The sequence below is a fragment of the Anolis carolinensis genome, chromosome 3, assembly GCF_035594765.1.
Source record: "Anolis carolinensis isolate JA03-04 chromosome 3, rAnoCar3.1.pri, whole genome shotgun sequence".
NCBI lineage: Eukaryota > Metazoa > Chordata > Lepidosauria > Squamata > Dactyloidae > Anolis > Anolis carolinensis.
In genome coordinates, this window is record NC_085843.1 from 257,519,146 (window position 1) to 257,531,466 (window position 12,321).

General features: G+C 40.4%; 1 protein-coding gene across 1 annotated transcript in view; it reads right to left on the minus strand.

The window, feature by feature from the left end:
• Window positions 1-12,321, minus strand: part of wwtr1 (WW domain containing transcription regulator 1) — a 100,478-nt gene that overhangs the window by 21,747 nt on the left and 66,410 nt on the right. Inside the window, exon 3 of the mRNA XM_062976670.1 lies at window positions 281-486. Within this exon, the coding sequence (XP_062832740.1) occupies window positions 281-486 (206 nt within the window). The remainder of the gene's footprint in view (window positions 1-280; window positions 487-12,321) is intronic.

Here is a 12,321-nt window from a genome sequence, read left to right on the forward strand (position 1 = left end):
TCACCGAGAGGACCTTCAACTCATGATCATGTTGGAATACGCCACAAGTAAAAACAAAATAAATGTGGAGATTATTACCACATATGTTTTCCTGGTTCTATTTTATCCATACTGGTGTTATCTAAATACAAGATTTCTGTCCTGATTCTCAGATTCATCTCTAAAGGCTGGTCTTTCCAAGTCAAAGGAGATCCTGTGCTCAAAGAACCATAGGATTTCCCAGTTGTCGTGTTAAGCTACCCATGATATTTGTGATATGTGTTTTAAAATACTGTGATACCTGGCGCATGAGTTCTTCCTGGCGCATGCGAATCCTCTCTCTTTCCATCTGGATCCTCTGAAGTCTCAACTTCTGTTGCTGCTGCTGCTGGGAAGTCAATGCATTCGGCATGTTCAATAAGCCAGCTTGAGGGTTTGGAGTAGGATGGGTCTGTTGGGATATGGTTGTAGTGGGTGCCATTTGTGGCTGGTGCTGGTGATTCATTACTATGGAACAAATAGAGATGAGAAATTATTAAGAATAATTCATTCATTTTAGCAATTAAAATGATACTGATAGGTCATAAGGTATGTTATAACTGTGGCCCCATCTTCACTGACCATTTAATGCAGTTTCAAACCAGTATTGAAGAAAGTGGTTTCGCTGTGCAGATTATATAGGAAATCCCTGAACCAGTTTAGATAGTGCTCACACAAACCACAGAGCACTGAGGTGTCTAAAGGGCTTTCTTTTGTGGTAGTCTGTGGTCTAGCTGCTGCAGTTTAAAGCAAGCTAGCATTAAATGGTCAGTGTGGATGGGGGTTGTGACAAATGAAATCTGATAGCTTTTCAGCTCTTTTATTTAAACACTAGCTTGGGTACCCGGGAATGCCCGCTCGGGTTATTTGAAAGGAGCATTGTTTTGTTTTTGAATATTAGGTTATATCATTAAATTAATTTGTAACATTGTTTATTGCAAAAAAAAAATCAGTCATTGATTTCATTTTTATTAATGCTCCCATTAGAAAATGCATAAGGATGTGGGTGAACTGCAATTCCCAAAAATCTTGGGTCAATCCTCCCCAAACGCCTCTGAGTATTCATAATTGGCCATGTTGGGTCTGTGTGCCAGCTCCGACATTGGCTGGGTTCAGTGTTCTCAGGATGCAGGTAAACAATAACTCTGTGATGCCAATGTCAATCACCCCAAACCCCGCCTGTATTCACAGTTGGCCATGTTGGGTCTGTGTGCCAAGTTAGTTTCAGGTCCATCACTGGTGAAGTTCAGAGTGCTCTTAGATTGCAGGTGAACTATATATCCCAGTCCCTACAAGTCCTATAAATCATGGTGAATTCTTCCCAAACTTCTCTCTCCAATACGTTCAGTTGCTGTGTGCCACAGAAAAGAATAGGAAAGGGTTAATGGAGAGGCAGTGGGCAGGGTCATGCAAATTCCACACCAATGGAGAGAGAAAGGAACCCTGGGATGTGGCTCACTATAACCTGCAATGTCCTTGGAGGGAGGGCTTTGGTGGCTCCTCGGCACTGTGGCTTAAAGCAGTTTGTAGAGGCAGGAGGCTGCCTGTGTAAATGGACACCTCCACCACATAAACACATACCGATTTTCACTTTTATTATGTGTATAGATTTATAGTTCACATATCAAAGTAGGTAAAATACTCATAGAATTAGAACAATGAAGTTAATCCAAATCTATTGCACATTCATAAGTCAGTTTTTCAAAGGAAAAGGGAATGAAAGCTCTCAAGTTGGGGTCTTGCCAATTTTCCCCTGAACAATGTGCATATACCATTTGAACAAAGAGTGCCTTTTTCCCGCCATTACCTTCCCAGTGGAAATCTTGCAGTCTGTGATTATATTATGTGAATTACAGATTATTGAAATGGTGTATTTTATAAATGGCTGATGTGTTATTCCAATTATTTTTCAGCCATGTCAGCTTTTCTGTTCTTTGCCCCCATTTCCAAAGTTCCCAAAGACATTAAGTACACCAGTTGTAGATTTGCCTCCTTACATCTATCAAAGATTCAACAATGGGTTTAGAATTCAGTTTAAGCCTTTTCTAACTAAAATAAGTAAGAGGAACTACGCACCATAATCCAAGCACATAGGAGGAGAACTAACATTTTATTAAAGCTCAGTGGCCTCCCCAAGTTGAAAACACAATTAGCCATAGGGGAAGAACTGAAGTTAAATTGCAACTTGTCCCTGAAATAATATATAGAAATTTATTTCTCTATGTGCCTATTGTCCTAATCATGTGAGGTTTCTTGGAGATAATCAAAATCAACATTTTGAACAGTAGGGTATTGGTCTAGTCCCTTCATTCTCTGGAACAAAACCACAGATTTTGTGGTTAAACTTGAGTCTGGTTTGAGAGACAGTGAAATCTGTACTTCCCTACATGGCATGAGAATTCCTTTAAGAATTCCCTTAGAAGGAAAAAAAAGCTGAGTGGAGGAACAAAGTTCAAAGCTGTGCTCAAACTGGTATTGATATATAAATTCTTCAAAAACCTAAGACCTAAGTATGCAGAGTCTGGAAAAGTTCCTTTTTTGCCAGACTTTCAATATAGCAATAAGGTATAATTGAAATTTATGAGATACAGGGTTGACGATCAGGAAATACAGGTCGAGAATCTCTTATCCAGAAATCTGAAATGCTCCAAAATATAAAGTTGTTCTCATGGGCGGCTGAGATAATGACATTTGTTTTCTTGTGGTTCAATGTATACAAATTTTATTTCATGCATGTAAGTAGAATATTTTTTTCATTATTCATAACAATGTGATTAAGAAATGGAAGTTGATGGGATCCAGAGGCTATTTTATATAGAGATATGATGCAAATGGAGGACACAAATCAATGCAGGTACTAATTGTTTATGACACAGAGGACTATAGTTTTTTTTTAAAAAAATCAGTGTCAGCAGAATCTAAGTACAGTTGTGGGTTAAAAAACATCCATCCCATGTCTAGTTCACTGCAAACTGGCCATCATCAAGTATCAAGCAGAGCAGTCTGATGAAAAACATATGTCTGCAGAGGTAGGAAAGAAACGTAGTTACATTATACTTCTGACTTAGTCACGACATTGTGAAAAAGGAGTGGGACTGTCTCTCCCCCAACTCTTGCTCCTGCCAACAAAGAACTGCCTGTTTCACTTGCTTCCCAGAAACAGCATTAGTCTTCCAACAAGGTCAGCAAAAATATTGCTTTTTAGTTCAGAGTGCACTGTGGTCCAAAAGTCTGCAAAGTATTAAACAAAAATGCTACATGCCCTAAATGCACAGACAACCTTCTATTCCAGAATAGGAAATGGAGAATAACTATGGAGAAACATTCATGCATTAGGATCTAAAATAACAAACATTTAGCAACACTTCCCTGCCTTGTTGATTTAGACTTAGGGGAGTATGTACAATGAACTAGCACAAACTGTGCAGGTGTAATGCCATTCATTTAATAGAATCATAGATTCATACAGCTGGAAGACACTACAAGGGCCATCCAGTCCAACTCTCTGTCATGCTGGAAAAGCAAAATCAAAGCACCCCTGACAGAGGGCCATCCAGCCTCTGCTTTAAAACCTCCAGAGAAGGAGACTCCACCACACTCTGAAGCAGCATATTCCACTGCCAAACAGCTGTTATCATCAGCAAGTTCTTCCTAATGTTTAGGTGGAATCTTTTTTTCCTGCAGTTGAATCCACTGCTCTGTCTCCTAGTCCTCAATGTGATATTCTTTCAAATATTTACACATGACTATTATGTCCTCTTTCAGCTTTCTTTTCTCCAAGCTAAACCTACACAACTCCGTAAGCTGCTCCTCATAGGGCTTGACTTTACCAATGATTGTTTTTAATAGGCCAGATCAGTAGCCTAAGTTGGTCAGCATAGTCTAACAGTGTCAAGTTATGAAAGGTAGCTATACATGTTTACTCAGACATAAATCCTAGTATGTCCAAAGAAGAGTAGTTGTCTGTAGACACCTCCAAGGTCATGTGGCCGACATGACTGCATGGAGCGCCATTACCTTCCCACCGGTGTGGTGCCTGAAAAAGATCCTGGAGTCCTTGTGGACAACAAGTTAAACATGAGCCTACAATGTGATGCAGCGGCAAAAAACCCAATGGGATTTTGGCCAGCATAAATAGGAGTATAGTGTCTGGATCCAGGGAAGTTATGCTCCCCCTCTATTCTGCCTTGGTCAGACCACACCTGGAATACTGTGTCCAATTCTGGGCGCCGCAATTGAAGGGAGATGTTGACAAGCTGGAAAGCATCCAGAGGAGGGCAACTAAAATGCTCAAGGGTCTGGAGAAAAAGCCCTATGAGGAGCGGCTTAAAGAGCTGGGCATTTTTAGCCTGCAGAAGAGAAGGCTGAGAGGAGGCATGATAGGCATGTATAAATATGTGAGGGGAAGTCGCAGAGAGGAGGGAGCAAGCTTGTTTGCTGCTGCCCTGCAGACTAGGACGCAGAACAATGGCTTCAAACTTCAGGAAAGGAGATTCCACCTGAACATTGGGAATAACTTCCGCACTGTGAGAGCTGTTCAGCAGTGGAACTCTCTGCCACGGAGTGTGGTGGAGGCTCCTTCTTTGGAGGCTTTTAAGCAGAGCCTGGATGGCTATCTGTCAGGGGTGCTTTGAATGTGATTTTCCTGCTTCTTAGCAGGGAGTTGGACTGGATGGTGCGTGAGGTTTCTTCAAACTCTATGATTCTATGATCTACCCACATTTTCCTGTTTTCAGACTGATAGGTTGGCAGAAGCTGGAGCTAACAGCAGGAGCTCACCCCGCTCCCAGATTCGAATTGTCAACCTTTCAGTCAGCAAGTTCAGCAGCTCTGTGGTTTAATCCACTAGGGGCTCTCCAAAGAAGAATACTCTCTACCATATTTTTAGGACTGAAGCAACCATGTTAAATATGAAGTCAGGAGGTCACACAATACAATAGTAGCACTTGAGTTTTCTAGCAGATAATTTTAAGTACCTCATTAAACTACAAATCACAGGTGTCATTGGGATGAAGACACAACAGTTAGAGTGGTACCAACTGACCACAACTGTGTAGATATTCATTCAATGGAAATTTAAAGCCAGGATGTCCCTTCACTTTCAAGGCTATGTCTGCCCACTCTACCACACTGGATCTCACAAGTTTATTGCCACTTCTGCAGGAAGCAGGAATGTCTAAACCAGCCTCCAGGCAATAACTCAAAATCCTTTAAGCCAGGGTTTTTATCAATTGAGTAAGGGTTGTTCAAAATGGGCAGAAATGATTTAAGCTGTCTTATAAATTAAACTTTCTACCAGAAAACAACTTCTAATTCTATTAGTCATCCCAGTCACATCTGGCACCTGTCAGTTCCTTTCAGGATATCAAGTGATCGAGCACAGCTTGAAACAGGAAGAGGTTTCACAGCACAGGTGGAGCACAGATATAGCCAAGCTGGGATAAGGGATAAGATGTTCCTTCTCAAAATTTCAATAAACACCCATTTCACCAAAGTCAGCTCAGTTCTCTCTTATCTCTGACGGTTCCACATGACTAATGCATGTAAATCTAAAACATCTTCACCTCCAAAGGTCCTATCCCATTTATCATGGCAGGATATGGAAAGTATGGGTTGGCTATTTATTGTTGCTATACAATATCACACTATGTTTTGTTTGTACAACTTCGTGATAAATTTGAGGAAGGAAAAGATGGGTGAATGCAGGCATGGATGGAAAGCAGCCAGTTTTTCAGAAGCTAGCCATAACCTCCTCCCTCAAGGTGGGTATTTTCCAACCACATCTGTAGCAGTAGTTTCTCTTTGACCTATCTTTTCTCTCCACTCCAATGCCTGAAAAAAAATTAACAGACATTAAAAGATCTGGAAAGAATAGTTGGTGATGGAAGCTTAAGTGTCTCAGAATGTCAAAGAATAATTTTAATTTAAATACCTAAATGTGGGGAGAACCATAAAATATACCTAAGTTATCCCTGTTTGTGTTAAAGAACATATTTATACAGAGAGCATTACCAATTTACGCATTTCAGGATTAATCAGGATTAGATGATTTCAAAATATGCACATTTCTATTCATACACATGTGTGTTCACAGTAATTTTTGTCTTTGTAATAAAGTACTTACATAACACACAAAGCACACTTTTCTACTGAGAAGATTTACAAATGAATAGGCATACTAATGGCCACCTAATTCTAGACTGAAATGAAGCAACTTCTCATATGGCAGTTTTCGCCAAGCCACTCGGAAGCATTTTTTCAGAAAGACATGGCAGTTGCACTATCATATTGTAATTGCTGGTACCATGTGGGAAGCTCCCCCAAACTGTGCCTCTTTTCTGTATATGCCTCTCTGTGTGTATACATATTACACATAATATCTGCCACTTATAATAGCATCGGTGACAGCTGGTGGCTTCCATTTGAGTCGGGTAGTGAATCTGCTCTGGTATTTGATCTGAACATTAACAGAATTATCCAAGGTGCTGAACTTTCAGCACCAAGAATGCTTAGACCTTGGATACATTCTTTAAAGTTCAGACTGAAACCCAGGGTGCAATTAGAGTTAGTACAGTTGGGTACCACATTAACTGTCATGGCTCAAAGTTATGGAATTGTGGAAGTTGTTGTTTTATAAGGTCGTTAGCCTTCTCTGCCAAAGAATGTTGTGCCTCATCAAACTGCAACTGCCATGATTTCATACAAATGAGCAATTAAAGTGGTGTCAAACTGAACAAATCCCCCCCACGCCGTACAGAGGGTTTAACTTGTTCAGTGACATAAGAGATAAGAATTATGAATATTGTGCCCCATAAAGATCCTCACTGTTTATTCATAGTTAAGCCCTTTTAATTAGAGGGATTAATATTTTGTGTACAGTTTCTGGAGGGTCAGTCTAGACAGCCTCTTTGCATTTGAAGCCTCCATTGCCCAGCTTCTTTAAGAGTCCCCTCAGGGGTGGAACCTCAGAGAAGGCATTTCTGGTTCTTGGAAGAGTCAGCCTTTTTGTGACTGGAAGGTGAAGAAAGAGGAAGGATGACAAAATAGCACATCCAATAGGAGCTGTGTGAGATGTATTCAAGTCCAGTCAAGAGTTAAGTATTAAGACCATCTTAGAGACAGTCGAACACCATACAAGAAAGAGACAATAAGAAGAAATAAAGATTCAAGAGCCTCCGTTCAGCCAGAACTGTGTCTATCTCTCAAAAACTTTACCTCTCCTCATAAAGACTTTGTAGTTAGACCCAAGAGGAAAGTCTAAAATTCTTGTCAGTTAATAAAGTCTAGCGAGGTGACAGTACAATGACTATTTTTATGTATATACCCAATAAAGAATGCTTGCTTAGTACCTAAAAGGACACATTGCAAATGAATCTATTGCATTTAAAAGTCCCGCAAATCCTTTCTTAAGAGGTATTCCTTCCCCCACCCTCCAACCAGCTACATTTCAAGTAGTCACCCTACTGCTATTTGCATATGTGAACTAGCCCTAAACATCCATAATTTTATCAACAAAATAGTGCCAACAGGATTAGCTTAATATTGGTGCTGGAGGCCAGAGGAGAAAATGTTTTCAGGCAGAAAACTGTCTGGAGTGTCAGAGAACTGGTGCAGCAATGCTGAGTGCTTGCAGGCGGGACTCCTGGCCCGACAGCATACTTCTCCTTGACTTTTCCAGCCGGGCAACCAGCTCCAGCATCAGACAAGCTTTTCCACTTGCCGCTTATCAATCACATCACAGCAACGACTGCCGAGGCCTAGAAGGTGCCTAGCAGGCCAGCAGTGTCTTTTGCCAAGTCTGGAGGTCACATAGGAATTCCTTTCTGGCTGAGAGCTGGTGGGAGGGTGGCGCATGCTGAATTGCCAACTGGAAGGAAAAGCAAAGCTGCATCAATGGGAACATTTTGATGCCAGCAAGACCTCTGGGAAAAGAACACAAAAGGTACAAGTGGAACCCAAAATACTGGAGCCTTATCCTCCTTTGTCTCTGGCCACCTGATCAAGGTTATTCTTAGCAATTCCAGAACCAGGCCTTTAGGAAAGTCAAAGAAGAGGGAAATTCCAACGGGGGCAAATTCTCTGGCTTTGCAGCACTGTAGCTGCAGGGGGAGAGGGAGATGGGATGCAGTGCCGATTAAATTCCCTCATCTATGCAAGGCTCCAAAAGGTATGGTGCCCCAAAGTCTAGACCCTAGTGTTGCCCTGAGATTACAAAGCTGTGTCTAAAACAAAGGAATTCCCGTTTGTTTTTGCCACATGCCTTTCCTGGCCATCTCGTAGCTGTTACATAGTAAGGCTGCCAATTCTTACACTGACCTTTAGAGCTATGCCTTTAACAGTAACAGAGTGACTGTAGGATCCTGTAGTTGGGTAATGCAATGATGCATAATGGAATTGTCACTATCCCAACATAAAGGGAATAGCAAGGAGGGAAGGAAAGCCAGCAGCCTGAGAGATCTTTTGCTTTCAATATATCGATAAAACAATTGCCCAATGGGAAGAATCCCCAAAAAAGAGACACAGAAGACCACCAAGGAGCTACTCAAATTCCTATGTGGAATTTGCGTTCTGTGGTGATTGGAGCGGGACAGTGAATCTTCTCTGAGCTTTAGGGTGTATTTACATTGTAGAATTTAGTGCAGTTTAACACCATCTTAACTGCCATGGCTCAATACTATGGAATCATGGGGTGGGTAGTTTTGCAAGGATTTTAGCCTTTCCTGCCAATAAGTGCCAGTGGCTCACCAAATTACAATCCTCATTATCTATGGCAGTTAAAGTGATGTCAAACTGCATTAATTCTACAATGTAAATGCACTCTTAGTGTAGATGAGCACTTAAGAGAAATTCAAGATGATTGGATCTGAGCAATACGTATCCGTGAGCATAATTTCCTTGGAAGAGAAGGTGCTTAGAAACATTCCTGCAGGCCCACTCAAGGGAACTGTTCCTTTACATCTGCCTCTGGTTGGTGACTTTTAAGGTTTGAAGAAGATGGGAAAAGAAGGAAAATAAAATGATTCCATAAACATGTCCCATGACCTGTCTTTGTAAATAGAACAATTAGGGATACCTTAGAAGTGGGAATCATGTAGTTCTCCAAATGCTTCAGCTCCCAGCATTCTTCATGGTTTGCTGTGCTGGCTAAAGGCTGTTGCGACTTGCAGTCCAACAACAACTGGAACACTGCATGATTCCCATTTTGGGTGAAATTCAGTTGTAAGTCCCAGTTAGAGTAGAATCACGAATCAATAAAACTTATGTAAATGTTGGCTTTCCAAGTTTCCACTGATTCAGTCTGTTCTGTTTCAAATTAACAATTTGATTTAGCACCACGCATTTCTGACAACTTGTCTAAAATAGCTCTCATTTACAAATGAAGCAGAAGTGAGAAGATCTCCAGCTTCTACTCTAGCTGGGAATAACAACTTGATTTTTTAAGCTTAACACTTTGAGGAACCAAATCTTTATCAGGAGCACTGTAGATATAAATACAAACCTAAAACTAAAGCTTTACACACTTTGAAAACACAACAAGTAGAAATAGAACCACCAATTTAATTTGCAAAGTTTCTACTAAGGTATTAAAATATTAACCTCTTTCTAATTTAGGATTCTGTTTTTTTTTTGTATCATTAAAAAGAAAAACGAGCAATCAAAACCAGGAAAAGATTAAGGATAAGGCAATTCCAGGATCCATATGGGATATACGTTGCATGCTTAGACTTTGGAAACATTCTTGACCCATGGACTAGAGTTATATACACAGAATTAAGATTGCCAATACACAGTTTTTAAAAGCCCAAGTTCATAAAATTAAGAAGGCCTACAGGTGCTTATCTCATTCTATATGCTATGAATCTCAGTCAGCAAAAAAACAAATGTAGCAATGTATTATCGAAGGCTTTCATAGCCGGAATCACTGGGTTACTGTGAGTCTTTTGGGATGTATGGCCACATTCCAGAAGCTTTCTTTCCTGACTTTTCTCCCACATCTGTAGCAGGCATCCTCAGAGGTTGTGAGGTACCTCACAAATGTAAACAAGTGTAGCCTTGGAAAAATGTGAATTTAAACTAATGTTCATAGAAAGGAAAAACAGGCCACTTAGGGAGCGCCAAATGTTTCATCTCATCATCAGAAGCATCAGAACACACACACATTTTTCTAAATAGAAGTGCAGGCCAGGGCACAGAACTGGAAAAAAATTAGCCTCCACCTTGTCTGTGGCACATCTTCAAAAGAATTTGTTAATTCCAATGGTGCTGAAAAATCCTAGGGCAACAGACAGAGGTGTAGCCTGTTTTGGCAAAAAGGTTCTGAACTGACACTTGCCAGAAGGGTGGTTTTGACTTCTTATCCAATTTCCATTCCTCTTGTGTTGTCTGGCGGGATGCTGGCATAAGAGCCCTGGCTTCAGAGCTCAAGTACGGTTCCAAAAATCTGCTTGCTTAAATGCCTGATATGAACTTGAGTAAACAGACTTTACAAAACTGGGATGCGGCTGACATAAAAAGAACATGTCCCTTCCTATTTGGCTCCAAAATGGACAGTGATTGACACAGGACTACAAAAGCCGAACCCCTAAAATCCCTGCTAGCCATTCAGAAGGCAAGAAGCACATGTTTTGCAGGATGCAACCCCTGACATTTCCAAATTCGCACTTGCAGGTTTTGTGCCCTATTCATCTCTCAGTGTTTTGATCATACATTATACAGTCACATTCAAATACCCCAAGCTTCCAAGAAAGAACTGGCAATTTGAGAACACTGTCATCTTAGCCTGTTTTATGCTTTCAAGTCACTTCTAGGTCTTAGAGAAGGAAGTCCACCAGACCTAACAGAGACTTATGGTCAGGCAAAGATGACACCAAATGCCTAAGTGGACCTCTTAGCAGGTTCTTTGTTAACTGTCCAAATAGAGGCAGGCTATGAAAGCAGACTACAAAATTCAGTGTATACTGCTGTGTCATAACTGGTATTCAGCAAGTGCTAACAAAGAATTAATTTCAGATTTAAATATGTTAGTCATCCTAATCCTCGGGATATTGCAGGAAACAACGCTCATTATTGTGATTTAGTATGAATCACTAAATTGTCCTCTAGCCATCAAGGGTTTATTCAGGGTTCTTCTTTCCATCTAACGCTCATGATACATTTGCCACTGCTCAATGACTCACACAGAAATCCCCTTTCCCACTATTTTATACACCATATTCATTCTCTTGACAGCTGACAGAAGGAAAGGGAAGAGGGCTTATTTTTGTTTAATTTAATTTCAAGACAAGTATTGACTGTAGGCTATACATGGGACATGGGGCTTCAATACCGGTAAAGGTTAGCCATGGATAAACTTATGCCTTTATTCAGAGGGAGCACTGAAGGTATTCCTAAGTAGCCTGCACAGAGTTGGATGCACCAGCAATGCAAAATTTTAGATAGCACTGAATGCTACATTCACTTAAATTTAAAAGTGGTGTTTATCAAGTCATTTCTCTCTACATTTGTAGGTTCAATTTTTGTGGTTATGATTATTGGTGGATTTGATTAATATGGTCTCTCTATGAAACTCCAAAGTCCCCCAGTGAGACAACTTCTAGTGCACTGGAGGACCTAGAGATTCCTGGAGAGATGTCTGTTTCTCCTAGCCACAATCTTTCACTTCCTGAATCAGTAAGCCTTCAGTTAGTGTGAATTTGTTCATTGTCCATTTTGTATGTACAGTTTCCTTTCTCTCCTCCAAGTTGGAAAAAAATGTGTTACTTAGGATGCATCTACACTGTGGAATCAATGTACTTTGACATGACTTTAATTGCCATGGCTCAGTGCTAAGGAATCCTGGGAGTTGTGGTTTTAGAAGGTATTTAGTCTTCTCCACCAAAGAACGCTGGTACTATCACACCATACTACAAATCACAGGATTGCATAGAACCGATCCGTGTCAGTTAAATTGGTGACCAACAGCATTAATTTTACTGTGTAGCTGAACATAGAGTATCTTACTATTAGATGTTAAGAAACCTTTAGAGTTTGCAAATAAAATACTTCATATTTCTGTACAAAGTGGACTAGAGTGCTTTATATCTCTACCCTGCCTGGCACTGGCAACGAACTATTTGTTGCACAACTTCTACTTATAAATAGCAATTACTCTGCTTGTAAGATAAACTACACAACTTGAGGTGGGGTACTTCTTGCTCTTCCTGGGGTGCAAAATGTTATGAGCCCAGTGAACCTTAGGTAATAAGGTGAATACTCCATTTCATGAATTTCAAGACATTACAGATCTTACTATAATTAATTTGG